General features: G+C 52.3%; 1 protein-coding gene across 2 annotated transcripts in view; it reads right to left on the reverse strand.

Moving 5' to 3' along the window:
- The window catches only part of ATL1 (atlastin GTPase 1), a 31,669-nt gene that overhangs the window by 3,295 nt on the left and 3,651 nt on the right, over window positions 1-24,723 (reverse strand). Inside the window, exons 2-13 of one of the 2 annotated variants that reach the window (XM_066551807.1) lie at window positions 16,097-16,344; window positions 14,927-15,061; window positions 13,823-13,927; window positions 13,570-13,620; window positions 11,882-11,938; window positions 8,853-8,945; window positions 7,347-7,485; window positions 6,004-6,131; window positions 5,352-5,408; window positions 4,686-4,757; window positions 2,836-3,267; window positions 1,321-1,335 (exon numbers count right to left, since the gene is read on the reverse strand). In XM_066551807.1, the coding sequence (XP_066407904.1) occupies window positions 1,321-1,335; window positions 2,836-3,267; window positions 4,686-4,757; window positions 5,352-5,408; window positions 6,004-6,131; window positions 7,347-7,485; window positions 8,853-8,945; window positions 11,882-11,938; window positions 13,570-13,620; window positions 13,823-13,927; window positions 14,927-15,061; window positions 16,097-16,344 (1,532 nt within the window). The remainder of the gene's footprint in view (window positions 1-1,320; window positions 1,336-2,835; window positions 3,268-4,685; window positions 4,758-5,351; window positions 5,409-6,003; window positions 6,132-7,346; window positions 7,486-8,852; window positions 8,946-11,881; window positions 11,939-13,569; window positions 13,621-13,822; window positions 13,928-14,926; window positions 15,062-16,096; window positions 16,345-24,723) is intronic. The other variant, XM_066551808.1, reaches the window with a different exon arrangement.

The following is a 24,723-nucleotide window of genomic DNA, read 5'->3' on the forward strand; positions in this document are numbered from 1 at the left end:
GCACTGCCAGCTGGAGCTGGGGGGCTCTGGGGACACAGGAAAATGTGGAAATGTCTGGAGAGGCACTGGGATCCAGAGCTGCAATAAATAAAAGGCCCATGTGCAGGAAATTTGGCTTTCTTTGGTTTAATCAGATCCTGGCTGAGGCTCTGCCCAAGGAACATTCCAGAAGCTCCCACTGGGATCCTGCAGGGCTGGGCAGGAGGAGCACAGGGAGCTGAGCTGGGCACACCCAAAGAGCTGCTGTGATCACAAACCAGAATCCCAGAATGGACTGGCTTGGAAGGGAACCCTAAAACCCCAAATTTAGTTCCAATCCCCCTGGAATGAGCAGGGACACGTTTGGCTGTCCCAGGCTGCTCCAAGCCCTGTCCAGCCTGGCCTTGGGCACTGCCAGGGATCCAGGGGCAGCCCCAGCTGCTCTGGCAATCCCAGCCCAGCCAGGAATTCCCAGTTCCCAATCTCCCACCCATCCCTGCCCTCTGGCACTGGGAGCCATTCCCTGGCTCCTGTCCCTCCATGCCTTGTCCCCAGTCCCTCTCCAGCTCTCCTGGAGCCCCTTCAGGCCCTGCCAGGGGCTCTGAGCTCTCCTGGAGCCTTCTCCTCTCCAGGGGAACATTCCCAGCTCTCCCAGCCTGGCTCCAGAGCCCTTGGAGCAGCTCTGTGGCTCCTCTGTCTCTGTTCCAGCAGCTCCACATCCTCCCCTGCTGCTGGGGGCAGCTCTCAGGGTCTCACCTGAGTGAGCACCTCCCTCTCCCATCCAGGTTTTGCTGTTCCTGGAGGCCTGGCCAGGGAGCATTTCCCCTCAGAGCAGCTCCCTGCCATGCTGGGATTGCAGGATTGCATTCCCTGTGCCCCAGGGATGGATGAACTCTGGGCTCTGCACTCAGCTCGATCCAACATGGGCTGGTTTTTCCCAAAAAACAAAACCCACAGCAATTCCAGCAGCACTGAGAGGCCTGGCCAGGCATGGGGGCTCCCCAGCTGTCCCTGCCTGCACCAGAACAATCTGGGGCTTGGGTTTGGGTCTGCCCTCCTGGCACAACAGGAAAATCCCCTAACAGAGCTGATGGGACCAAGATGAAGATCCCAATCATGTCCTGACACTCCCCACCCAAATCTCTGTCCCGCCTGGCTCCTGCAGTGCAGTGCCCACACCCACAGCCCTCCCCAGGCAGCCCAGAGAAGAGCCAGGGCCAGCCAGGGCACCCAGAGCCCTGTGGCTGCCATTGCCCAGCAGCCCAAAGGTGCTTTTGGGGCCAGGATGCTTTTCCCAGGAGCCCAGGGCCTGGCAGCATGCAGGGAGCAAGAGCCACTTACCTCATTGGTGCTTCCCTGGGAGAGGCAGGGGCAAAGGGGAGACAGAAAGAGAAAGAAAAGCTCTGTGGATCTCAGTGTCCATGGCAGCTCATCCCTGGGGTGCTTAGCCCAAACTGGCCACCCCTCCCAGGGCAGGCAGCAGCAGCAGCAGCTCCCCTCTGCCACAAATCTTTCCTGGGAGAACTTTCCCTCTGCTTGGAAAGCCACAGGGCCCGTGGGAGCCAGGAGCAACTCCAGGAACTCTGCCCTGTTTATTTTTCCCCAGCTGGACGTGGTGCAAGGGCAGCACCTTCCTGCTGAGCCCCCACTGAGCCCTGCACTGGGATGGGATGGAATATTCCAGCACATCCCAAAGGCTCCAGGGCAGCGTCCCTGGGCAAAGGGACACGGCAGGGGCTGTGCTGGGACAGGATGAGCCCAGCTGGGACAGCAGCACCTGCCCAGCTCTGGGATGGAGGAACAGCACTCAGTGCTGCCTCTCTCTGCCCCAAAGCTGCAGCAGCACAGGGAAGCAGGGAAAGAAATGTGTTTGCTCTCCATGGAAACCTCTCTGGTGGAGGAAAAGCAGGGAAGGAGAAGGGCCCTTCCTGCCAGAAATCAGAGCTGGGATGGCTCTGGGGGATCAGCTCCTCCAGCTCTGCTGTGGGAAGAGCAGGAGGGCCCTGCAGCCTTTGGGCTCTCTGGATTGTACCCCTGGATGGGGAGCAGGGCTCAGGGGAGCCTCTGTGGGCTGGGCTTGCCCTCTTCTGCAGTGGGAACAGGGAAGGGCTGCAGCGGGAAATCAGGGCCTGGTGCCAAAACTGGCAGAGCCAAGATCTGGCCTCAACCTCTGGCAGGGCTGGGAGAGCCCAAATCCCTGCCCTGAAGCAGGGCAGAGCCCAAATCCCTGCCCTGAAGCAGGGGAGGTCCCAAATCCCTGCCCTGAAGCAGGGCAGAGCCCAAATCCCTGCCCTGAAGCAGGGGAGGGCCCTGGCTGCTCCTCTTTAGCAGCCACAGCCATGCACACACACCAGGATCCTCCCCAGGGCTGCCCATCCCCACAGGGCTCCACAGAATCACGTCTGGGGATGGGTAAGACAAGGAGGAAAGAAAAAGGCAGAACACAAGAGCTTGCTGGGAGTTCTCTCAGGTCTACACAGCTTGTTTTCCACACTGGACAGGAACTGGGGGCTCAGGGACAGCTCCAGCCTTGCTCACCCACCTGTGCTGCAGCCACAGAGCAGCCCTGTGACCTCCCCCTCGCACCAAACTCCACAAACTCATCTGCAACAATTCCTCTGCCCCTCCTCTCCCCATCTGGAAGCTCTAAGGAACAGATTCAAACTTCAATTAAAACTGAAAAGCTGCCCCTGCAGTGATCACAGCACAAACAGCTGGATCTAGGAACCCTAAAAACCAAAACCATCTCCAAAGGGGGAGGAAAACCCCCAGGAAACTCAACACACAACAAACCCAGCGGGGTGCAGGGAGGACACTCTCTGTGTGATTTTTGAAATCAAAAACTCTTTATCCTACCTGGTCCCACAAGGCTGCAGCCACTTGGTCTATTACAGCTCCCAGTTCTCTGTACTCCCCAGAGTATCTGATATAAGCCCAGGTACAGAGTGTGATAAGTGTCAAGCCCAGGATCATGTTGCACAGGCTGGCTATGATGTCCAAGCCAATGAAGCCGGTGACGCCGGCCAGCACGTAGGTGATGAAGATGACGACGAAGAGCGTGGCCGGGGTGCGGGCGGCGTGGAAGATGTTCTTGCTGTCGTTGTGTTTGATGTACTGGATGTAGAGCTCGTCGATCTCCGCCTCCAGCTGCTGCAGGTAGCGCCGGCTGAACTCCTCCCCTCCCATCTTCTTCACGGCCCGGAACAGCCGCACCGCCTCCTCCCTGAGCTCCGCGTGCCGCGCCTGCAGGTCGCTGGGAGCCAGGAAGGGCTTGTCCCCCCCGCACACCTGCCAGGGGACAGGGGAGGGAGGGCACGGCTGGGATGGCTCTGCCGGCACGGGGAAATCAGCACTGACATGGGGAAAGCAGCACTGACATGGGGAAAGCAGCACTGGCACGGGGAAATCAGCACTGACATGGCACTGCTGGGATGGCACTGCTGATACAGGGAAATCATCACTGAGATGGGGAAATCAGCACTGAAATGGCGAAATCAGCACTGACAGGGGGAAATCAGCACTGACATGGCACTGCTGATACAGGGAAATCATTCCTGAGATATCACTGCTGGCACAGGGAAATCAGCACTGACATGGCACTGCTGGCACAGGGAAATCAGCACTGACATGGCACTGCTGGGATGGCTCTGCTGGCACGGGGAAATCAGCACTGACAGGGGGAAATCAGCACTGGCACGGGGAAATCAGCACTGATATGACACTGCTGGCACAGGGAAATCATCACTGAAATGGAGAAATCATCACTGACATGGGGAAATCAGCACTGATATGACACTGCTGGCACAGGGAAATCATCATTGACATGGGGAAATCATCACTGAAATGGGGAAATCAGCACTGACAGGGGGAAATCAGCACTGACATGGCACTGCTGGCACAGGGAAATCAGCACTGGCATGGGGAAATCAGCACTGACATGGCACTGCTGGGATGGCACTGCTGATACAGGGAAATCATCACTGAGATGGGGAAATCAGCACTGACATGGCACTGCTGATACAGGGAAATCATCACTGAGATGGGGAAATCAGCACTGACAGGGGGAAATCAGCACTGACATGGCACTGCTGATACAGGGAAATCATTCCTGAGATAGCTGATACAGGGAAATCATTCCTGAGATATCACTGCTGGCACAGGGAAATCATCACTGAAACGTCACTGCTGATACAGGAAATCACTGCTGATAGAGGGAAATCATCCCTGAAATGTCATTGATGACACAGGGAAATCATCCCTGAGATGGCACTACTGACATGGTGAAACCACTTCTGACACAGGGAAATCATTCCTGACACAAGAAATCACTCCTGGAATGTCACTGCTGACACAGGGAAATCTGAAATTAGGGTTAGGGGTTAGGGAAGGAATTCCTGGCTGTGAGGGTGGGCAGGCCCTGGCACAGGGTGCCCAGAGCAGCTGTGGCTGCCCCTGGATCCCTGGCAGTGCCCAAGGCCAGGCTGGACAGGGCTTGGAGCCACCTGGGATGGTGGAAGGTGTCCCTGCCATGGCAGGAGTGGGACTGGGTGGGCTTTAAGGTCCCTTCCAGCCCAAACCCTTCTGGATTCCATAAATCTATGACAGGGGAGCCAGGAGGCAGGAAGGGGCAGGAAGGGGCAGGAAGGGGCAGGAAGGGGCAGGAAGGGGCAGGAAGGGGCAGGAAGGACACACTCAGCACCACCCACCTCTTCCATCCTCTTGCTGTAGGTGTCTTTGGCAGTGGCAACTGCTGCTAAATTGTTGGCTTCTGCTGTGGCCTGTAAGGGCAAAAGGAACATGAAATTTAGGTGCAGAAGGGCAGGGTTAATTAAGCTGTGCAAGTGCCACAGCCAGGACACAGCCAGGACATGTGTGTGGCACCCAGAATCAGCCAAGGGGCTCTCCCAGCCTCCAACCAATCCCAAATAAGCTCATCCCATATTTGCACATGAAGAGAGGATTCCTCCCCTTCAAGCCAGAGCTATGAAAACTTTGGCTTCAGCTGTGGGAACCACCAAGGAAAGAGATAAAAGGCTCAGCCACAAATAAACAGCTCCAGCTGCAACCCCCAGCTGGCTCTGGCAGCCACTTCCAGGTGTCACCTCCCTGTGTGGCCCCCAGGATGTCACTGACCTGCAGGGAATCATTCAGCTGAGCTGGCTGGGGCTGTGTCCATCCCAGCTGTGATTCCTCAGCCAGGTCAGGCTCCTGATGCCAAACCCTTCCCCCCAAAGTGCTGCTCCTTGGGTGGTTACACTGAGGCATTTGGAATAAAGTCCCAGCAGTGCCACTGTGCTGGACACCTCTGCCAATTCCTGGGAATTCATGGCAATTCCAGAGCAGGAATTCCCACAGCTCCCGCTCACACCTACCTGCAGCATGGATTTGGGGTGTGGCAGCTCCTCCCCTTGGTAGATCTTTATGTAGGCCTGGAAAAGAGCAGGGAAAAGGGAATCATGAGGAATGCAGCACACAGGAGCAACAGCAGGCACCCCCACCCAGCTCCAGACAGGATTGAGAAGCAGGGAAGAGGAGGAAGCTCCAGCACAGGATGGCTTTGGTCAGAAAATGCCACTGCTTGGGTGGCCTGGGCCAGTCCCTGCAGGCTCTCCCTCCTCCTCCCACTCCCAGTGTCCCTCCCAAAGGATCTGCACCTACCTCTGTCCCTTCCCTGCAGGAGAAGGAGCCAAGGTAGCCCTGGGAGTAGGTGGTGAGAATTACTCACCAATGTCTCTCATGGAAATGTCCCAGTAGCCATGACAACAAAAAGAAGCTTTTTCCAAAGGCAATTGGAATACAGCCCTCAGCTTATCCCCCTCTAGCCCTCAGTTCTCCAGGAAAGGGAAAGAAAGGAAAACAGCTCCTCCCACTCTCTGGGCTTGTTGTGTGGTCAAATAAATGACCATGAGGTGTTTGCCCTCTGCTGCAGTGAGTCAGGACTGTCACTGCTGCCCTGCCTGCTGCTGCTTTCCCCTTTAGCAAAATTCCCCAGAGGAATAAATCCACTGTCTCTGAAATAAATACCTTGAAATACTCCACAAGGCCTCGACAGGTGATGTGGTTTCCATTGATCTCCTTAACATCCAGGTTCTCAGGACTAAGGAGCCAAGGAATCAAAATCTTCAAGTTCTTGATGAACTCATCATCTATTTCTGGGGAAAAAAAAAAAGAGGCATCACAGAGTTCCAGAATAGTTTGGGTTGGGAAGGACATTAAAGACCACCATGTTCCAGTCCCCTGCCATGGAAGGTTCTTCCCCCAGAGGAAGGAACAGGCTCTACAGGGAATGGCCAAGGCTGCCCAGAGCTCCAGGAGGATTTGGACAAAGCTCTCAGGGATGCACAGGGTGGGATTTCTGGTGTTTCCATTAAATTCAACTGTATAGGACTGAAGGCAGAAAAAAAACCAATGCAACAGCCAGGAATTTGGAAGGTATGGAAAGCAGGGAAAATCCCCCACATTTCTTCCGTCAGAGCACAAAAAGCTGAGTAGAGCTCTGAGGCAACAAGAAAATTGTGTCCAGAAGCTGCTGACAGCTCCTGTCTGCACACAGCAATTGTCCCACACTCCTCAGCACCTGAGATTAAGGGGGAGTTCCAGGGCTCAGCTCATTTTCCACCAGCACATCTCCCTCCTGCTCTGCACAGAGCTTGCCAGCAGAGCAAGTCTGAGCCAGACAAAACCAGGGGAAAACTCACATCTTTGCCTGCTATTTTAAGTAATTAATGGTCCACTTTATTGCTAAGATTGCAGCAGCCTGGAACCAGCCACGCTGGTGAGGAGTTCACAACAAACACCTAAAAATATCCCCAGCACGTGGCTCCTTTTGGGGTGGAGAATCTCACCACAGCTCTTTTCTCCTTCTCTGTTTTTTTTTTTTTGAACCTGCTGAACCAAGCCTGCCCTGTAGGGAAACCACTGATCAGATAAATCAGGCAGATTAAATATTCCCTGGAAAGCTTTTCAGAGGGAAATAACTGTTCTGAGAGCTTGCAGCCTTCCACCCACCAGAAGCAGCAGCCTTGCAGCAAGCAGGCTCTGCCTGTGCAGGTGAGGCACAGGAATTTACTGCAGCTTCAACACCACATCCACAAACATCCACTCTCATCCCTGCCCTTCCCAGTTTTCCTATCACTGGGTTTTGCCAGTACTCTCAGCTCTTTCAGCCTCCCACACCTTTTCTCCCTCCACATTTTGTCTGCTGCACTGGGGAGAAGCAGAAGGGGGTGTGAACAGCACTTGGGAGGAGGATCCAACTGCTCTTCCAGAAGTTTTTTCATGGAAAATAAGTTTGGGGGTTCCAGGAACAAGCAGTCTGCCAGGGTTTCTGAGGAATCAGGGTAGAAACCAGAGCTTTGCCTTTGTACCTTTCAGTTTGCCATCGAAATTGGGGTTGGTGGCGACTTTGAGGCCGGGGTGGGGTAAGAGGAAGCAGGAGATTTTGGTGAAGCAGGAGTGGATGTGCTTCCTGACATTCTGCAGCTCCTCGTGCTGATTGCCTGACACCTGTGGAGACAGGGAAGCACAGAATATCCTGAGCTGGATGTGCCCACAGGGAGCAGAGTCCAGAACTCCTGGCCCTGCCCAGACCCCCAACAATCCCAGCCTGGGCATCCCTGGCAGCTCCTGCAGCTCTGGCAGCCTCAGGAATGTCACCATTCCCGGGGGAGCCTGGGCAGTGCCAGCACCCTCTGGGGGAAGAGCCTTCCCTGAGATCCAACCCAAGCCTGCCCTGGCACAGCTCCAGCTGTTCCCTCAGGTTCTGTCAGTGGTCACCAGAGAGAAGAGCTCTGTGCTGCCCATCTCCTTCCCACAGGCTGAGTTTCCTTCTGATAGGAATACTGGGATAAAGCTGGCAGGAGCACAGGATACTCCACACTGGAGGGGAAAGGAGAAGATTCCATAGGCATGAGGACAAAGAGAAGGAGCTGGAGTATCTCTGACCACATGCCCTGGAGCATGTTATTATCATCTGGGAAATGCACATGTCCATGGATGACTGGGATACAAAAACATTTGGGATTTCCCACTAGGGCCTTGCTTGTCTCACACATAATTAGGTCTCTCCACCACCCTGCATTTCCTGACTGATCCCAAGCAGCCCTTGCCCATCATTTTGATTGTCCAACTCCCTAATTTAACTAAAGCATCATTCCCAGTCTCTTGGGAATCTGCTGACTCCCATGGCTTTGGACTCTCCCAGAGAGTCCCAGGGAGCTGGGCTTGGGCAGAGACGTGAACATGGCAAGGAAATTCACCCTCCTCAAATGGCTCCTCTGGGAAATTCACCCTCTGCAAATGGCTCCTGTGGGAAATTCACCCTCCCCAAATGGCTCCTGTGGGAAATTCACCCTCCCCAAATGGCTCCTGTGGGAAATTCACCCTCCCCAAATGGCTCCTATAGGAAATTCACCCTCCCCAAATGGCTCCTGTGGGAAATTCACCCTCCCCAAATGCCTCCTATAGGAAATTCCCCCTCCCCAAATGCCTCCTATAGGAAATTCACCCTCCCCAAATGGCTCCTGTGGGAAATTCACCCTCCCCAAATGGCTCCTCTGGGAAATTCACCCACCCCAAATGGCTCCTGTGGGAAATTCACCCTCCCCATGATGGCTCCTATAGGAAATTCACCTTCCCCAAATGCCTCCTATAGGAAATTCACCCTCCCCAAATGCCTCCTCTGGGATTTTAAGGCACTGGGTGTGACCATAACCAGCACTGCAGTTCACACCTGACCTCCAGTGCTGCCACCCAGCTGAGCAGGAAAACCATGGAATCACAGAGTGGATCAGGGTGGAAAGGACCTTAAAGATCATCCCTGCCATGGGCAGGGACACTTCCACTACCCAGAACCAAGAGCAGGCAAAACATACCTTCAGCCTCTTCTCCAAAAACCTGGCACCACCATCAGATCCATAGGAGAACTCATAAGGGAAGCTCCAGTCACGAACAAGGAATATAAGGGACTGGAAAACACCAACAGTGGGGTCAGGACCTGCTGCTCTGAGCCCACAGCACCCTCTGCAGCCTCATTTCACACACCAAAACCTGGCCCTGAGTCTCTTCCCAGCTCCAGCAGCATCTCCCACCTTTCCTGGTGGAAATGAGAGGTCCCAGGGTGCAGGGACTGAGACCACCCCACTGTCCCAGCCCCCCAAAGTGCTGCAGCAGCTCTGAGTCCCTGGCTGGGAGAACAACATCAATCACTCCAAGTGCCCAAGAAAAGGGATTGCTGCTAACCAGGACAAAAGGCAGCAAGCTCCCTAATTCCAGCCACATTTAGTTCCATCCTATGGGAATTCTACAGGCTCATTTTTTCAGCCTTTTTCACTGGGCAGCCTTCCAGACAGACTTTTAATGAGAAGCAGATGCAGAGGAACGAGGGTGAATAAGAAATCATTGGCTTTTGTAATCTTTATTGAGGCATTCAAAGTTCCTGGGCAATAAAAAAATAAATACCAGAACAGTCAACTTTGAATCTTTAAAAAAAAAAAGAAAAAAGTTTTCAGAAAAAAATCAGGTCTCAGGTCTCATCTGTACAAGATCCCATGTAGGAAATAAAGGGTTTGGAGGGGGAAGTCCTGAATGCCAAAGCCCAGGAGGGCCTGGCAGAGGTGCCAGAGTTTCTCTCTGGAACAGGGATAAGCAGGTCAGCAAGTGGAACCCATTTCACTGGAATTCCCCTAAAGTTTATCTATGTTTACAACAAAAATCTAATGGAGGGAGGGGAAATATTCCTGCTATTTCTCTTTCATAAAACATCAGAAAAAGTTAAAAAAAAGAGGAGAGAACAGTGAGTTGGCCTTTTTGAATTGCAGGAGAAGCCACAGTGAGTGCACCCAGGGAGCTGGTTCAGGACATGCTGTTCTCAAACACCAGGAGATGCTTCAGAGACATGCCCAGGCTTAGGACTTTTCCACAAACACATTATGCACGCCTTGAATTGGGATTATTATTTTTTTTCTGAAGTAAAATTGTTCCAGACAGGCTGTGCTTACCACTGCCTTTGTGAAGGCCCCACATTCAGGGCCTGCCTCTGGTGAGGGCTCCTCAGCGTGAGGAGAGGAGGGAGACAAAGGGAAATGGGAATTTTCCACTGCCAAGCCTCATTTCCCTTCCTTCCAGCAGGATCAGTGCCACTGCTGTTTACTCACCATCACACCTGGAGAATCCCAGCATGGTTTGGGTTGGAAGGGACCTTAAAGCTGCCATGGCAGGGACACTTCCACCGTCCCAGGTTGTCCTTAACCCTGTCCAGCCTGGCCTTGGACACTCCCAAGGATCCAGGGGCAGCCCCAGCTTCTCTGGGAAAACTCTGCCAGGGCCTCCCTACCCTCACTTTTCCTGCTTTCTAATCCACACTGTCACATTTCAAACATGTTCTGCAGGAAGCAGCCCATGCTGGATGCAGACAGATCATTTCTCACCTGGCTACAGCACCACTGACCCCTCTGCCACATCTGTCACATCTGTCACACCCACAAGGGTTCCCAGTTTGATAATTGCCCCTGATCATTAATGAAGATGACATTGAACCAGGGAGAGCCTGGGGGGATCCCAAGGAAACACTTCTGAAGGATGATGATTCCCCACAATTAGCTGCAATTAGTTCAGCGTGCTCTGGCATCTATCAGTTAATGAGTTTTTAATCCATTAACTATGGATTAAACCAGACAATGCTGACTTCATTTGCTTTCAATCAGCATCCTGGAGAGATAAGGCTGACAGAAGGCAATGGATCATGGTGAGAGTTACCTTTATCAACCCAGCTCTTTCAAAAACTGATAATGGGATTGTTTGACAAGAGTCACCATCCACAAACTGTGACTTGACAGCAATTACAGTGTTTGTGAGAGTCAGAGCCTATTACCAAGCCCTAATGATTTAAGCATGTTTAAGTCTCCCCTCACAGCCTCCTTTCACTGATGGAGTAGGAAGTATCTCAGTTCCACTGGAATATCTGGCTACATTATCCCCACAGTCTTTAAATAAGGAGCAGGAATATTTATTTAATGTCTGGCTTTTTGCTGTACCATGTTACAACATTCTTCAAGCTCTTGCCTGTCATATATTTTTACCATATATATTTTTAGTTTTACCATTTATCAGTCACCAGCCCACAGCAGAATCCAATACACCTTAAAAATCTCAATTTGTCCATTTGTTGTACTTTTTAACTTTTTAATTTTATTTCCACTTCCTGACCACAGACACTTTATAAACCCCTTAGTCCCTCCAGGACAGCAATTCTCTTTTTATGTGGGAAAGCAAATGTAAAAAAGCTGTAACTCAGTCCCAATTACTCTTTAGATTTTTACAGCGTGCTTGTTCTCTGCTGGTTTTTACTTTAGGAAGTTCACAAACCCTCACCCAACCTAATCAAAACACTCCTGTGTCTCTAAAAACAGGAACCAACCTCACCTACTGGGAATGCCCAGTGCTCTCCCTTTTTTTTTTTACCACCAGCTTTTCACAGGTTGGGGAGCAGAAGGATGAACAGATGTCCCTAATTTGAAGTTAAAACCCCACTTACACCGAGTTTTCCCACAGCTCTGCTAATCCTTATCCTTTCATTTGGCCAGGAGCAGGGATTCCCAGGGCAGGTGAGTTCAAACCTCTCAGAACAAAGGCTGGGCAGAGTTCCTGACTGCAGAGAGGGACAAACCTGCTGCAACACCAGCTGCTCTCCAAGCCTGGCAGGACAGGGCCCAGCTCTTGGGAAGGCAGGGGTTGAGGGAGGAAAGAGAGAGGGATTTTGGATGTATTTGGAAGCACAAAGCCCTTCCTTGGAGCAGCAGAGCGATCCCCAGGCAGCGCCAGCTCCTCCCACGCTGCAAGCTGCAGTGACACCTCGTGGTGAAGCCAGGGGGACACACGAGCAGCCCAAGATCCTCGGACTCACCTGGAAAGGCTTCTGGAACGTCTCCTCCATGGCCAGCCGGCCATACTCGGTGAAAAGCTGGAAGGAGAAGGAAAGGACAGGACAGGACAATGAGTTTGTCACTGTGGGACACTGGGGCACCAGCACTGAGCTCTGTGACAGGGACAGGACCCAGGGAGAGGCTGGAGCTGAGCCAGGCCAGCTGCCTCTTCTCCAAAAATCCTGCACCACCATCAGATCCATAGGAGAGCTCCTAAGGGAAGCTCCAGTCACGAACAAGGAATATAAGGGACTGGAAAACACCAACAGTGGGGTCAGGACCTGCTGCTCTGAGCCCACAGCACCCTCTGCAGCCTCACTTCACACCACACCAAAACCCGGCCCTGAGTCTCTTCCCAGGGAAAGGTTCCTGCCCCAGAGGGTGCTGGCACTGCCCAGGGAATGGGCACAGCCCCGAGGCTGCCAGAGCTGCAGGGGGGTTTGGGCAGCGCTGCCAGGGATGCCCAGGGTGGGACTGTTGGGGGTCTGGGCAGGGCCAGGAGCTGATCAATGATCCCTGTGGGTCCCTGGAGGGAACTCCCCGTCCTCTGGAGCCGTAAGGGATATTTAGGAGTGAGCACCACTAGACACAAAGAGGCTCTGGGCTCCCAGGTGACATCCCAGAGGCACAGGGAGCTGCAGTGGAACCATCACCCTGCTGAGCTCTCACGTGAGAGATCCCAGCCTGCAGCTTTTGGCTGCCAAATCTGTGGAAAATGGCTCAGATCAGCTGCTTGCTGCTGGTTTCATACCAGCCAGAAAGTTCTGGTGCTCCAGGGGCTGCTGGAGCCCTGCTCCCTCCAAACACTCCAGGGAGGAACGGAAATGAATTCAGAAATAAGTGCTTTCCCTGCAAACCCCTGCTGTGCAAAGACTCGAAAATCAGCCTTGCAGCAAGATTTGAAGACTCTCCAGTCTCTCTGCACTCTAATTTCTAACTGAAGGCACAATGATGTGTTTCACAGATGCCTAAAAAAGGGTAAACTTGTTAAACAGTCATGGCTTAAAATCCAAACTGAAAGATCAGAGCTACACTGAATAAATTCAGTGTTAAAGAAGTGTTATTGTTAATAATATTTATGGACTGAGATAATTCAGAAGTATTCAAATGCTGATTTTTTCAGCTGGACTTTTGCTTTCCTTAAGCTCCTGGAAAAAACCTATTTAATTAATCAACCGATCAATCAATCAATCAACTGAGCAGAAGAGAAAGCAGGAGGTAATTCCAGGAAATAGGCAGGTGTGTCACAAAAATCCCATTAGCTGCTTGTCTCCAACAGTCAGGGCTGGAATCACCCTGAGAGGGTCACCTGTGCTGAGCCAGCACCAGATGGCAACACCCAGGCTGATAATTCACAATCACAGAATAAAATCCCAGGATGGTTTGAGAGGGACCTGAAATCCCACCCAGCTCCAACCCCTGCCACGGGCAGGGACACCTTCCACTATCCAAGACTGCTTCAGCTCTCATCCAAGCTGGCTTTGGACACTTCCAGGGATGAGGCAGCCACAGCTTCTCTGGGAAACCTGTGCCAGAGCCTCAGAGGCAGAAATTCCTTCCTTTATTCCACCTAACCCTGCCCTCTAGGAGTGGAAGCCATTCCCCATGGTCCTGTCACTCCAGGCCCTTGTAAATAGCCACAGTTAGGTTACCCCAAAGCTTCTCTTACCTGCAAGTGCTGCAGATCATCCTCCTGCACATTCTGGGACAAGTTATAAACCTGCATTTAAATAAAAAATCAACTTCAGATCACTCAGACCCCCGTCCTTGGGGCTAACACGTGGTTGGTGTGGCTAAAGCTGTGACATCCCCATGGGGACACGGGCAAGGTCCCAGTGGTGCTGGCACAAGTGGCAGGAAGGAAGCCCTGATAGGCTCTGTAGTTCCTGGGGCTGAGCTCCTCCAGCCCAGAGGTTTCTTACCTGGATGGAGCTGATCATGGTGCTGAGGGCAAACACGGTGGCAGAGTCCCTGAGGGTGGACTGGCTGTCAAAGGTGCCCTGGGTGTCCATCAGCAGCACTGCAACCTGCGGGGCACAAAGCTCCTGTCAGCTCCCCCATGTGCCATGGGGGCAATGGCAGCTGGGGGGGCTGTGCTGGGGCCTCACTGCTTCTGCCTCAGCCTCCTCACTGCTGGGGGACAAAGGAAAAGCTCGGCCCCAGCCACTCCTGACAGCAGGGAGACTCCAGCAGGCAGCAAAATCAATGCTCTGCAAGGCACTGAGGGAACTGCTCTGCTCCTCTGACACCTGCCAGTGCACAGGAGGCTCTGCTGAGTCTGCACCAGAGCCCAAACACAAACTGCACCTTCTGAACCCAAACACAAACTGCACCTTCTGAACCCAAACACAAACTGCACCTTCTGAACCCAAACACATTCAGCCACTGGTAGGAACAACGCCCTGAATGCCTCAGTGTCACTTGGGTGCCATGCTCTGTGTTAAAGTGCACATAAATACAAATATTCCTGGCAGGATGCTCCAAATCCACTGTGACAACTCTGAATGAAGAAACTCCACCTTACAACTCCTGGCCTAGGAAAGGAAGGAGTTTGCAAGGACATGAGATTCAAGATTTTTGGGAATAATACAGAAATAAACTCTGGGATGCCCAGAATTGAGGGACACTTAGGGAACCTATCAGGGACACTTGGACATCACATCACCTCACTGTTAAACCCATCTTTAACATGTGTTTTTCACAGAGGTGGGTACAACTTCCCACTGGTTCTACAGACTGTCAATTACACAGAAGTTTTTGCATCACTTCCAGAAAAGCCTCCCATGCAAAACCACCACATTCTACCCCTCAGCTCTGTGAAATACCCATATTAAGAATTATTATCAAAATTACATTCTTTCAAAAAATATTTTTACATCACTTTCTTCACTTATCAAAATAGAGACACGGTATTGAAAACCTTCCCTAAGAAAGGTCTGGACAACCACCTAAGACAAGGCAGGAGAGCCTCAAAAGCTGGAAAAGGAGGAAAAGGAGCTGGCAGCAGCAGAGACACACACACACACCTTGGTGCCATCGGGCTTGTCCACCAGGAACACCTCGCTCCAGATCTGAATCCCGGTCGTCTCCCGCTCGGAGCCGCCCCTCCAGGAGAAACCGGTCAGGGGCTCGTTGTAATCCCCAACCCAGTCCACTGCCTCCTGCAGGGAGGAACAGAAGCAGTTGCTGCAGGTGGCAAAAACCCCTTAAGAACCCCATAAGGGAGGTTTTTCTTTCCTTTTACTCTCAAGGCACCTCAAATCCTGGGGTCAGTTTTGGGCTTCTCACAACAAAGACATGGAGGGGCCTGGAGAGAGTCCAGGGAAGGGAATGGAGCTGGGAAGGGGCTGGAGCCCCAGGAGGAGCTGAGGGAGCTGGGAAGGGGCTGGAGAATCCCTGAGGGAGCTGGAAAGGGGCTGGAGCCCCAGGAGGGGCTGAGGGAGCTGGGAAGGGGCTGGAGAATCCCTGAGGGAGCTGGGCAGGGGCTGGAGCCCCAGGAGGGGCTGAGGGAGCTGGGAAGGGGCTGGAGAATCCCTGAGGGAGCTGGGAAGGGGCTGGAGAATCCCTGAGGGAGCTGGAAAGGGGCTGGAGCCCCAGGAGGGGCTGAGGGAGCTGGGAAAGAGGCTCAGCCTGGAGAAAAGGAGGCTCAGGGGGGACCTTCACAATTCTCTGATGGGAGAGGGTAGGCAGGTGGGAATTGGGCTCTGCTCTCAGGGAAAAAGCAGCAGCAAAAGAGGAAACAATCTGAAGTTACACCAGGGAAGTTACTGGGTTGGATATTATGAGAATTTTTTCCACTGGAAGGGTGGTCACACATTGGAACAGGCTGCCCTGGGCAGTGGTGGAGTCTCCATCCATGGAAGTGTTTAAAAGACACAGATAAGACACCTGAGGATATGGTTCAGTGGTGAGCAGGGTGATGCTGGGTTAACAGCTGGATTCAATGATCTTACAGGGATTTTCCAGCCTAAATGATTTTGTGATTCAGGGCAGCAGATGTGAACATTCCTGCTCCAAAGTCAAGTCCAAAAGAAACTTCAGCCTGGGGAAGGATCTGCTCTGCTTTATTTGTGAAGCCCACACTCACGAGAGCCTTGAGCCTTCCTAAGGCCCCAAATGCTGCTCATCCCTGAGCAGCACGTGGGAGCAATGAGGACCAGCAGGCCTGGGAAGGGCCCCCTGAGCTGCAGCCTTACCTTATTGTACATGTAGCGCAGCATGAAGTCCATCAGGAAGGACTTTCCTTTCCTGAAAGCTCCAGCCACGGACACAGCCACCACCTCCTTATCTCTGACAGCCTCGGAGAGCAGGATGCGGTTCAGGGCGGCCTCGTCCAGCTCGAAGGAGTGGTCATCCTTGACAATGAGGACCTGCACTGGCCCTGCCTTCCTCACTGACTCCTCCTCCTCAGAGCTCCACTCGTAAGTCTTGTCTGCAAAACTGCCTGTGAGAACAGGGAACATGAGAGGGGTTTGGTGCCTTGCTCTGCACTGTGAGGGGTCACTGATCCTGGGTTTGTGGGGTTCCCAGCTGAAGGCAGGAATGATACACCTGACTCCGTGTTCTCACGTTCTAATTTATTATTTTAAGATACTACATTATATTAAAGAACACTGTACTAAACTATACTAAAGAATACAGCAAGGATACTTAAACAATGCTAAAAAGATAACAATGAAAACTCCTGACTCTTTCCAGAGCCCTGACACAGCCAAAGAGTGAAACCAACTCCCAGCAGAATCCAATGGAACAATCACCTGTGGGTAAACAATCTCCAAACACATTCCACATGAGCACAACACAGGAGAAGCAATGAGATAAGAATTGTTTTCCTTTTTCTCTGAGGCTTCTCAGCTTCCCAGGAGAAGAATCCTGGGCAAGGGGATTTTTCCAGAAAATGTGACGGTGACAGTCAGTGACAGCGGGGCTGGACAGGGTGCTAAGAGATGCAAAAACTCAAATATCCATCCTAAAATGGCATCATCCAGAGCAGATCTGCTGCACCTGGCCTCAGACATCCCAGTGGAGACTCCATGGTTCTCTGGGCTCATCTGACCCTGTGCCCCACACAGGCAGAGCACTCCCTGCTGGAACCTCCCTTGGCAAAATACGTCCCTTAGATTTTATCCTGCATGGAAAAGAGATCCCTGCAACTTCCTACACAAGCAGGGCCTGCTATACCACCTTCCTTGGCCCTCTCTCAGCTGGAAAAGTGAAGTCCAAGCCTTCTCATCATCCCTTCTACCACATTATCTAGGGTTCTGCTCTCCTCTGGACACTTCCCACCAGGTCTTTCCTGAAGGCTGACTCAAAACCAGAAGCAGCTCTCCAGCTGAGGTGTCCAAGGGTCTCACAGCTCTACCAAAGGATGCTGCTGCCTTTGTGTATCCTGTGCCACTGCTCTTCCTGTAGCAACACATTCCTGCTCCATCTGCAGCCTGAGCTGATGCTCCAAGTGCAATCTGCTGTTCCTGCCATCAGCCTCATCATCAGCATCCCCCAGGACACTCCCAGCAGGAATCAGGCCATGCAGACACAAGCCCGTCCTGCTAAAAGCCACTTTGCTGCTCCCAAGTGGGAAGCACACACAGAGCACAAGCACTGCCCCTTTCCCCCTTGGAAATGGCCAAGTTCCCTGTGGAGCTGCTGCCTGGGCTGTGCAGGGCTCACACAGGAGGCTCTCACAGGAGCCGGATGCATTTTAAGACCTGCAGCCCTGGGATTTGCAAAGAGCAGGCTGGCTCCAGGAATTTTCCTTTGCTGGTCTTTCCAAACTTTGCAGCACAGGGAAGAGATGCTGAAGGTGATTATTGTGCCAGTCAGCTCACCCACAGCCACATGAAACCTCCCTGCCAGCAGGAAAAGGACACTGAGGTGGAAAGTTCCCCCCACATTCCAACAAAAACTTCCCAGTTTGCTGCCTCAGGCTGTAACTTTCCCAAGTTTTGCCTCAAGTTTTGCCTGGACCTTGGGGACCCAGCTTTGAGCTGTTTCAAAGCACAAGGACTGTGTGTGCACACACGAAAAGAGAAGTTATAAATATCAAGAGGAATAGGATTTGCCCATTCTGGGCCTCTCTATAAAGAAGCCTCCAGCAGTAACTCCGTATTTTAAATAACAGCAGCACTTTTGTGATTTCCTAAGATCCTGCAAGGAAGTACCAGGATCATTAGGCCTGGTTGCCAGGGGATTTCTGGTGGCTCTTGGACATATACTATGAGCTTTCTTTGCTCACAGCTGAAAGACAAAGATCTTTTCTTTCCATTGCTTGGAGGTTTTTTAACTAAACAAAAGTCCCAAATGGTGTGAAAAGCAGATTCTCCACCAGACTGCAGCACTAAAATCCCTTCCAGCACCGTGTCACTGCACAGGGGCCTCCAGGAAAAAAAAAAAAATCCTCATTTCAAATTTCTGAGAGCAGGAACACCCCAAACACATTTCCCACCAGGTAAGGACAGCCAGGTGCCAAAGGCTCTTTTTAAGCACTGCCAAGCTGCAAGGGCCATGTAAAGGATAAGGAAATGCCTCCTCTCTTGTGGTGTTTCCCAAAGCCCTGCTCAGCTAAGCCAAGTCCTATTTTTATTTTCTTCTTCCAGCTGCACAGAAAGGACAGCAGAGAGATCCTTGCATAGGATGTGACTCATGGTGGGGGCAGGAAAAAATTTGTAAATCAAATTAAACTTAAATATTTCTGACTCTAACTCAGCCATCAGGGTGCAACAGCTGTGTCACCTTCCCAGACAGACAAATCCCACCTCGGGCACACAGACAGAGGGAAGTGGGAGCAGAACTTTGGCTGGAGCCCCTCTGCTCTGGAGCCAGGCTGGGGGAGCTGGGAATGTTCACCTGGAGAAGAAAAGCATCCAGGGAGAGCTCAGGGCCTCTTCCAAGGCCTGAAGGGGCTCCAGGAGAGCTGGAGAGAGACTGGGGACATGGGATGGAGGGACAGGAGCCAGGGAATGGCTTCAAAGTAAAAAAAGGAGAGATTTAATTCGATTTTAGGAAGAAATTGTTCCCTGGGAGGGTGGGCAGGCCTGGCACAGGTGCCCAGAGCAGCTGTGGCTGCCCCTGGGTCCCTGGCAGTGCCCAAGGCCAGGCTGGACAGGGCTTGGAGCACCTGGGACAGTGGAAGGTGTCCCTGCCATGGCAGGGGTGGCACTGGATGAACTTTGAGGTCCCCTCCAACCCAAACCATTCTGGGATTCCATGATTTATGTGTCTACTCATCCTGCACTAGCAGTGGGTACCAAGATGGGCACAAATCCTTGGATGCCCCTGGCCCAGAGACCTGAATGGACCTGCCAGTCCTGGGGGCTGAGGAGAGTCCCCTGCCCTGCCCTGCCACAGGGCCACCTGGGGCCAGATCCCCTCTGCTGGGGCCTGGGTGGGATCTTCCACAGCTTCTCCTCACTCTGCTCTTTCCAGCAGCTGAACCAACAGCCAGGTCCTGCAGCCCAGGAGCTGCAGCCTGGGCTCCAATTCTCCCACTGAAATCACAATCCCAGAGGAGAAGGGATTGTTTTGTCCCTTCAAATCATCATCATCATCTGAAGGAGAGTAATTTCTTTAAGTAATTCTTCTTTAAGTAATTTCTTCAAGCAGCCATGAACAGATTTTGGGAGAATGTCTCCAGACACTGAAGTGGCCATGGTCTCCTAGGGGACCTCCTTGGTTCCATCACCTGAACACCAGGAGAGCCAGGCTGTTTGCACAACACAAAGCATTATGAGCAGGATATGTTGATTCCCAGTTCCTTGGAGACAGCAGGAAAGTGAGATTATACCAAGCAGGTCTCTGAACTCATTTCATCCCTATCTCTGCTTCTTTCACGTAGGCCATCTGCAGACAAAACTATCTTTTTTCATATTTATATTCCTATTTCCATGTAATGGAACTTCCAGGTTCTGTTTATTAGATCATCTGCCCCACTGCAGAGCCAGGGATTATTTTATAAAATGGCTGCACACTACTGGAAGTCAATGATTTTAACTGGTCTTTCTGGCCATAAATGAGTTTTTTTGCCTTGAAGGAAGCTGTACCTGGCAGTGGCAAAAACTCATCCAGCCAAAAAGGAAAGGAAGGAGAGCTCAGCTTTCCTGAACGCACTCTTGTTTTCACTCCTTTTCTGAGTTGACTCCTCCTTTCTCTCGGCCCTGCAATTACGTCAATTCTCCAGCTGCTCATTCAGAAATTCACAGGATAAATCCACAGGATCCGGCTCCTTCTCCCCATCTCATAACAGCTCATTCCCGTGGCTCTGGAGCGGGGTGGAAGTCACAGCTCTTTTCCATATGGCCATTGCAAGTGGCAAGGGGAAGGAGAGCAGCATTTGCTGTCAGCCAGCATAAAAAAGGCAAAGAATTCTTGAACTGGTCTAAGATTTGCTTCGGACTAAATTAATTAAATTGAAACAGCATATTTCACATTGTGCCTGTGTGCAGACTCACAGACGTGTCTAATGTAATTTACTTAATTTATTCTTCTCTAGGAGTTAATTACAAGCCACTAACGATGCAATGTTTGGTGAGTGCTTGCTGAAGCCTGTTCTCCTTAGCCATGGAAGAACAGGTCACAGAAACGCTGACTGCTTCCCAAAGGAATCAGCCTTGTCCTCGTGTGAGCCTGCACAAGAAACACATTTCATTGCAGAGCATGAAACACAGCCATGTCCCACCATCTGTGCAAACCCTGCCCTGAGCAGAGCCTGAGGATCTGCCAGCCCTGCTCTCAGGCTCTCCTGGACCCCAGGATTCTCAGCTAGCCTGTGGAAAGCAGGAGCTGCAGCCTGGGCCCCAACTCTCCTGCTGAAATCACAATCCCAGAATAGTTTGGGTTAGAAGGGACATTAAAAATCATCTTGTTCCACCCCCTGCCATGGCAGGAACACCTTCCACTGTCCCAAGTTGCTCCAAGCCCTGTCCAGCCTGGCCTTGGAACTTCCAGGGATCCAGGGGCAGCCACAGCTGCTCTGGGCACCCTGTGCCAGGGCCTCCCACCCTCCCAGAGAAGAATTTTTTCCTCCTATCTAATCTAATCTCTCATTTTTTTAGTTTAAATCCATTTCCCCTTGTCCTCTCACTATCTGCCCATGTAAAAAGTCACTCTCCATTTTTATAAGCCACTTCCAAGTCCTGGAAGGCCACAGTGAGGTGTCCCTGGAGCTTTCTCTTCTCCAGGCAAAACAACCCCAGCTCAGATGTCACACACACAGAAACACCAATGTCAGGCAGTGCTGCCATTCTCAGGGCATTCAAACCAAATTACTGCATGGAAAACAAACTAGCAGGGAGAGAAAATCGAGGTTTGATGGGAAGCTTGAACTTGCTTGTTCCTTGGAACAGAGTATCCTGTATGCACAGTGTCAGGCTGCTTATCAGCAGCTCTCAGGGGATCTGTCTGACCAGCAGCGATATCTGTGTGGCTCCTTTCTGGAGTTTCCATCCCAAACATATCACACTGCCACCAACAGCACCAGAGCCAAGCCCCGAACAGAGCCTGCAGTCAGCCTCCATCGCTCCGGATGCTCTCCAGAGAGCCGCAGTTTGCAGGAAGCTTATCTGCCCTCCACAACAGCTCTGGGGAGCACAGAACCCCTCCCCGAGCACCTCCCCTGCTCCGGGCACGCTCGGCCCGGCTGCTGCTGGCACACGAGCTCTGCTCTCCGGGGCTGCGCTGGGCTCCGTGCGCCACAACGTTCCCTGGAGGCCGGGAGGGGCAGGGAGCTCCGAGCATGCACAGGAACTCCCTCCTCCCCTCCACGGCTGGCACCTGATCCGGCCAACCAGGGGAAAACGGGGAACGAAGGGTGGGAGCGATGGGTGTGCACTGGAGAGGCAGAGCAGGGTGGTGCCCGGCAAACCCTGCCCTGCTTCTGCACAAAGGATACACCCCCGGAGCTGAGCCCGGCCGGCTGAGAGCGCACAAATCCCCTCGGCAGGGGCTGCCAGGAGGTGTCCGGACAGAGGTCACCTGGGAGCCAGAGCCCTGCAGAGGGTGGGGCAGGGAACCCGGCTGGGCAAAGCCCTGTGTGACAGCCACCCCTGCACCACAGCCCCAAAGGTTTCAGGCCAGCAGGTCAGAAATCCTCCCAAGCTGGGTTTAACCACACACACACATTCACCGCGCCTTGCTGGGGCACAGAATCCCAAAATAGTTTGGGCTGGAAGGGATCTTAATGCCCAGCCAGTTTCAAGCCTTACACAAATAACACCTTCCACTAATCCCAGGCTGCTCCAAGCCCTGTCCAACCTGGTCTGGAAGGTTTCCAGTGATCCAGGGACAGCCACAGCTTCTCTGGGCCTCACCATCCTCACAGGGAAGAAGTTTTTCTAAATATCCCATGGAACCCGGCCCTCTGGCAGTGGGAAGCCAGTCCCCCTTATCCTGGCACTATGTAGTCTTGTAAATAAATAAATCTCTCTCCATGCTTCTCCTGCACTCAGGACACAACTGGTCTCACACACAACCTTCCCTTTACTCTGCTCACACCTCTGCTGGGATTTCTGACATGTCCACAGAACCAGAGGAGCCCAGATCCAAGCAGGGGAAGCACCAAATGCTGCCCATGCACTGACCAGACCCACGGGGACCTGGGAAGTGCCACATGCTCCTCTGTCAGGCTCTCTTGCTATGCTATGCTATCCCCTTCCACCTGGGGCTGCTGAGCTGGGAAATGCAGCAAGGAAGGGGAAGGCAGGGCCAGAACTTATAGTGCCCAACTAGGAAACCATCTGCACCTCCTCAGACTGGCTGGAATCACAGCTGCCATCAATCCGTGGAAATGATGGATCAATGACAGTCCCTGGAGCTGCAGGGCATCAGAAACAGGTGAAGAAAACTGTTATGGAAAAAGGAGCCCTGTCATTCAGCAGTCAAGAGTGGCAGATAAATAGCAATGGATGTTGAGGGACGTGGTGGAGTCACCACCTCTGGAGGTGCTTAAGGAAGGCTGGGTGTGGCACTCAGTGTCTGCTTAACGAGGTGGCGTTTGGGACCTGATGATTTCAAAGGTCTTTTCCAACCTAACTAACTCTGTGATTCTGTAAAAGGCCACACTTGGCAGTCTCCCTTTGGGATCCCAAGCAGCCAGGGCAAGCTCCCAGAGCTGAGCTGCCCAGCTGTGTTCCAGCTCTGCCAATCCAGTGTGCACTCCCACGTTCTCCTGGCAGGGACCCTGCTCTGCAGCCTGGGATGGCTGGAGCAGGGAGCTGAGCAGGGTGGCTGCTGCTGCTGCTGCTGCCAGGCTTCATCCTCACTCACCCTTGGCTTTTTTTGGAGCAGTGGAGATGTGGAGTGCACCTTCCTCCTGCCAGGCCTGAGTCACCCAGCTGGCAGCAGCACAGCATCAGCTCTGCCTGGCCAGCTCAGCCCCTTCTCCCTCTGGCACAGGGAACAAGGGATGAATGACTCTGCTGATAGCAGGAGTGGTTTGGGACCTTCCCACTGCTGACAGGAGCAAGAGTTGGGTGATAACTGCTCCCCAAACCTGCCTGTTACAACATCTCAAATGCCAAAGTACGATGTGAAATTCTTAATTACAACACCTACTACATGAAGCTCCAGTGCTCAGCTGGCTCTGAAGCAAGAGCAGCTCCTACTGCTGTCAAATTCCCAGGCTGAGCTTTGGAGACACAGGCAGGCAACTACCTGGGGAACAAAACAAATCAGAGGGGTTTTTGTAGAATTTTTTCAGCAAGTTTGAGGTCAGGTCAGACAGTTATGTGGCTGTGCCCATGACAGCTCAGGTAGCAGGAATGGCTGAGTCAGAGGCAAGGTGGACACCTCCCACAGGCAAAACACTGTTGGAAGAGCACCAGCAAAAAGCCATGATCTGTTTGTCAAGTGCAAACCCTGGGCCTGCTCCCTTTCCACATTTAAACCTATTCCCATATTTCCCAGAAATAATTCCCATACTTAAGCCCACATTCTGCAGGGTAACACAGAATCCCAGAATGGTTCTGTTGGAGGAGAACCTAAAGAACATCTCATTCCACCTCCTGTCAAGGGCAGGGACACTCCACTGTCCCAGGCTGCTCCAATCTCCATCCAACCTGCCTTGGAGACTGCCAGGGATCCATCTCCAGAACTCCCTCTTCCCTCCCAGCACACGTTTGCTGCATGGTCATTCATCTGCCATTTGTCAGCAACAGCCTCCCTTCAGCTCCACCACCAGTACTGGATTTAGTTTTTTTCTGTCATTATTTTTACCCTTTTGTTGCTAAAATTGTCTGAAAATAAAGTTTGGTAAACATGCCATGAAATTTTAGGATAGAACATGAAAGGTAATTACAGTCTGCATAAAATGCTTATGTATATAAAGTGCTTTAAATGTGCTTTATGGGCTTGGCAGAACTCAGCCCCTTCTCCAAAGTCTGCACCCCATTTGGGAGATCTGTGTTCAGTTATTTTCCTGCTTTAACACTTCACTTTTCCTGATCTGATGGCAAAAGGGAGCATTTGTGGCAGGAGCAGAGGAGCTGGGGGCTCTCTAGAGTGGAGTGGCTTTCAGAAGTGACCTGTGGGACACCTTGTGCCTCACATGACACAAAAGCATGACAACACCTGCCCCAGCCTCCTTCCCCCGCTGGACAAGGTTCCAGTCAGTGATCCAGGGGAGCTGACATAAAACCTGCTGCCTCTGAACATCACCCAGGCCCTAAAGAACATTTTAGTGTGCTGTTTGTCACCCATGGAGCAGGGAAAATGCAGCACGACACAACCAATGCTGCTTCCCACTCCCATGGATCAGGGAGGCAGCCAAGGCCAGAGCCACTCCTGGCATGGACGTGACACGAGGCAGGACAAGGGCACCATGTCACCACTC

The sequence above is a fragment of the Molothrus aeneus genome, chromosome 6 (assembly GCF_037042795.1).
Source record: "Molothrus aeneus isolate 106 chromosome 6, BPBGC_Maene_1.0, whole genome shotgun sequence".
Lineage (NCBI taxonomy): Eukaryota > Metazoa > Chordata > Aves > Passeriformes > Icteridae > Molothrus > Molothrus aeneus.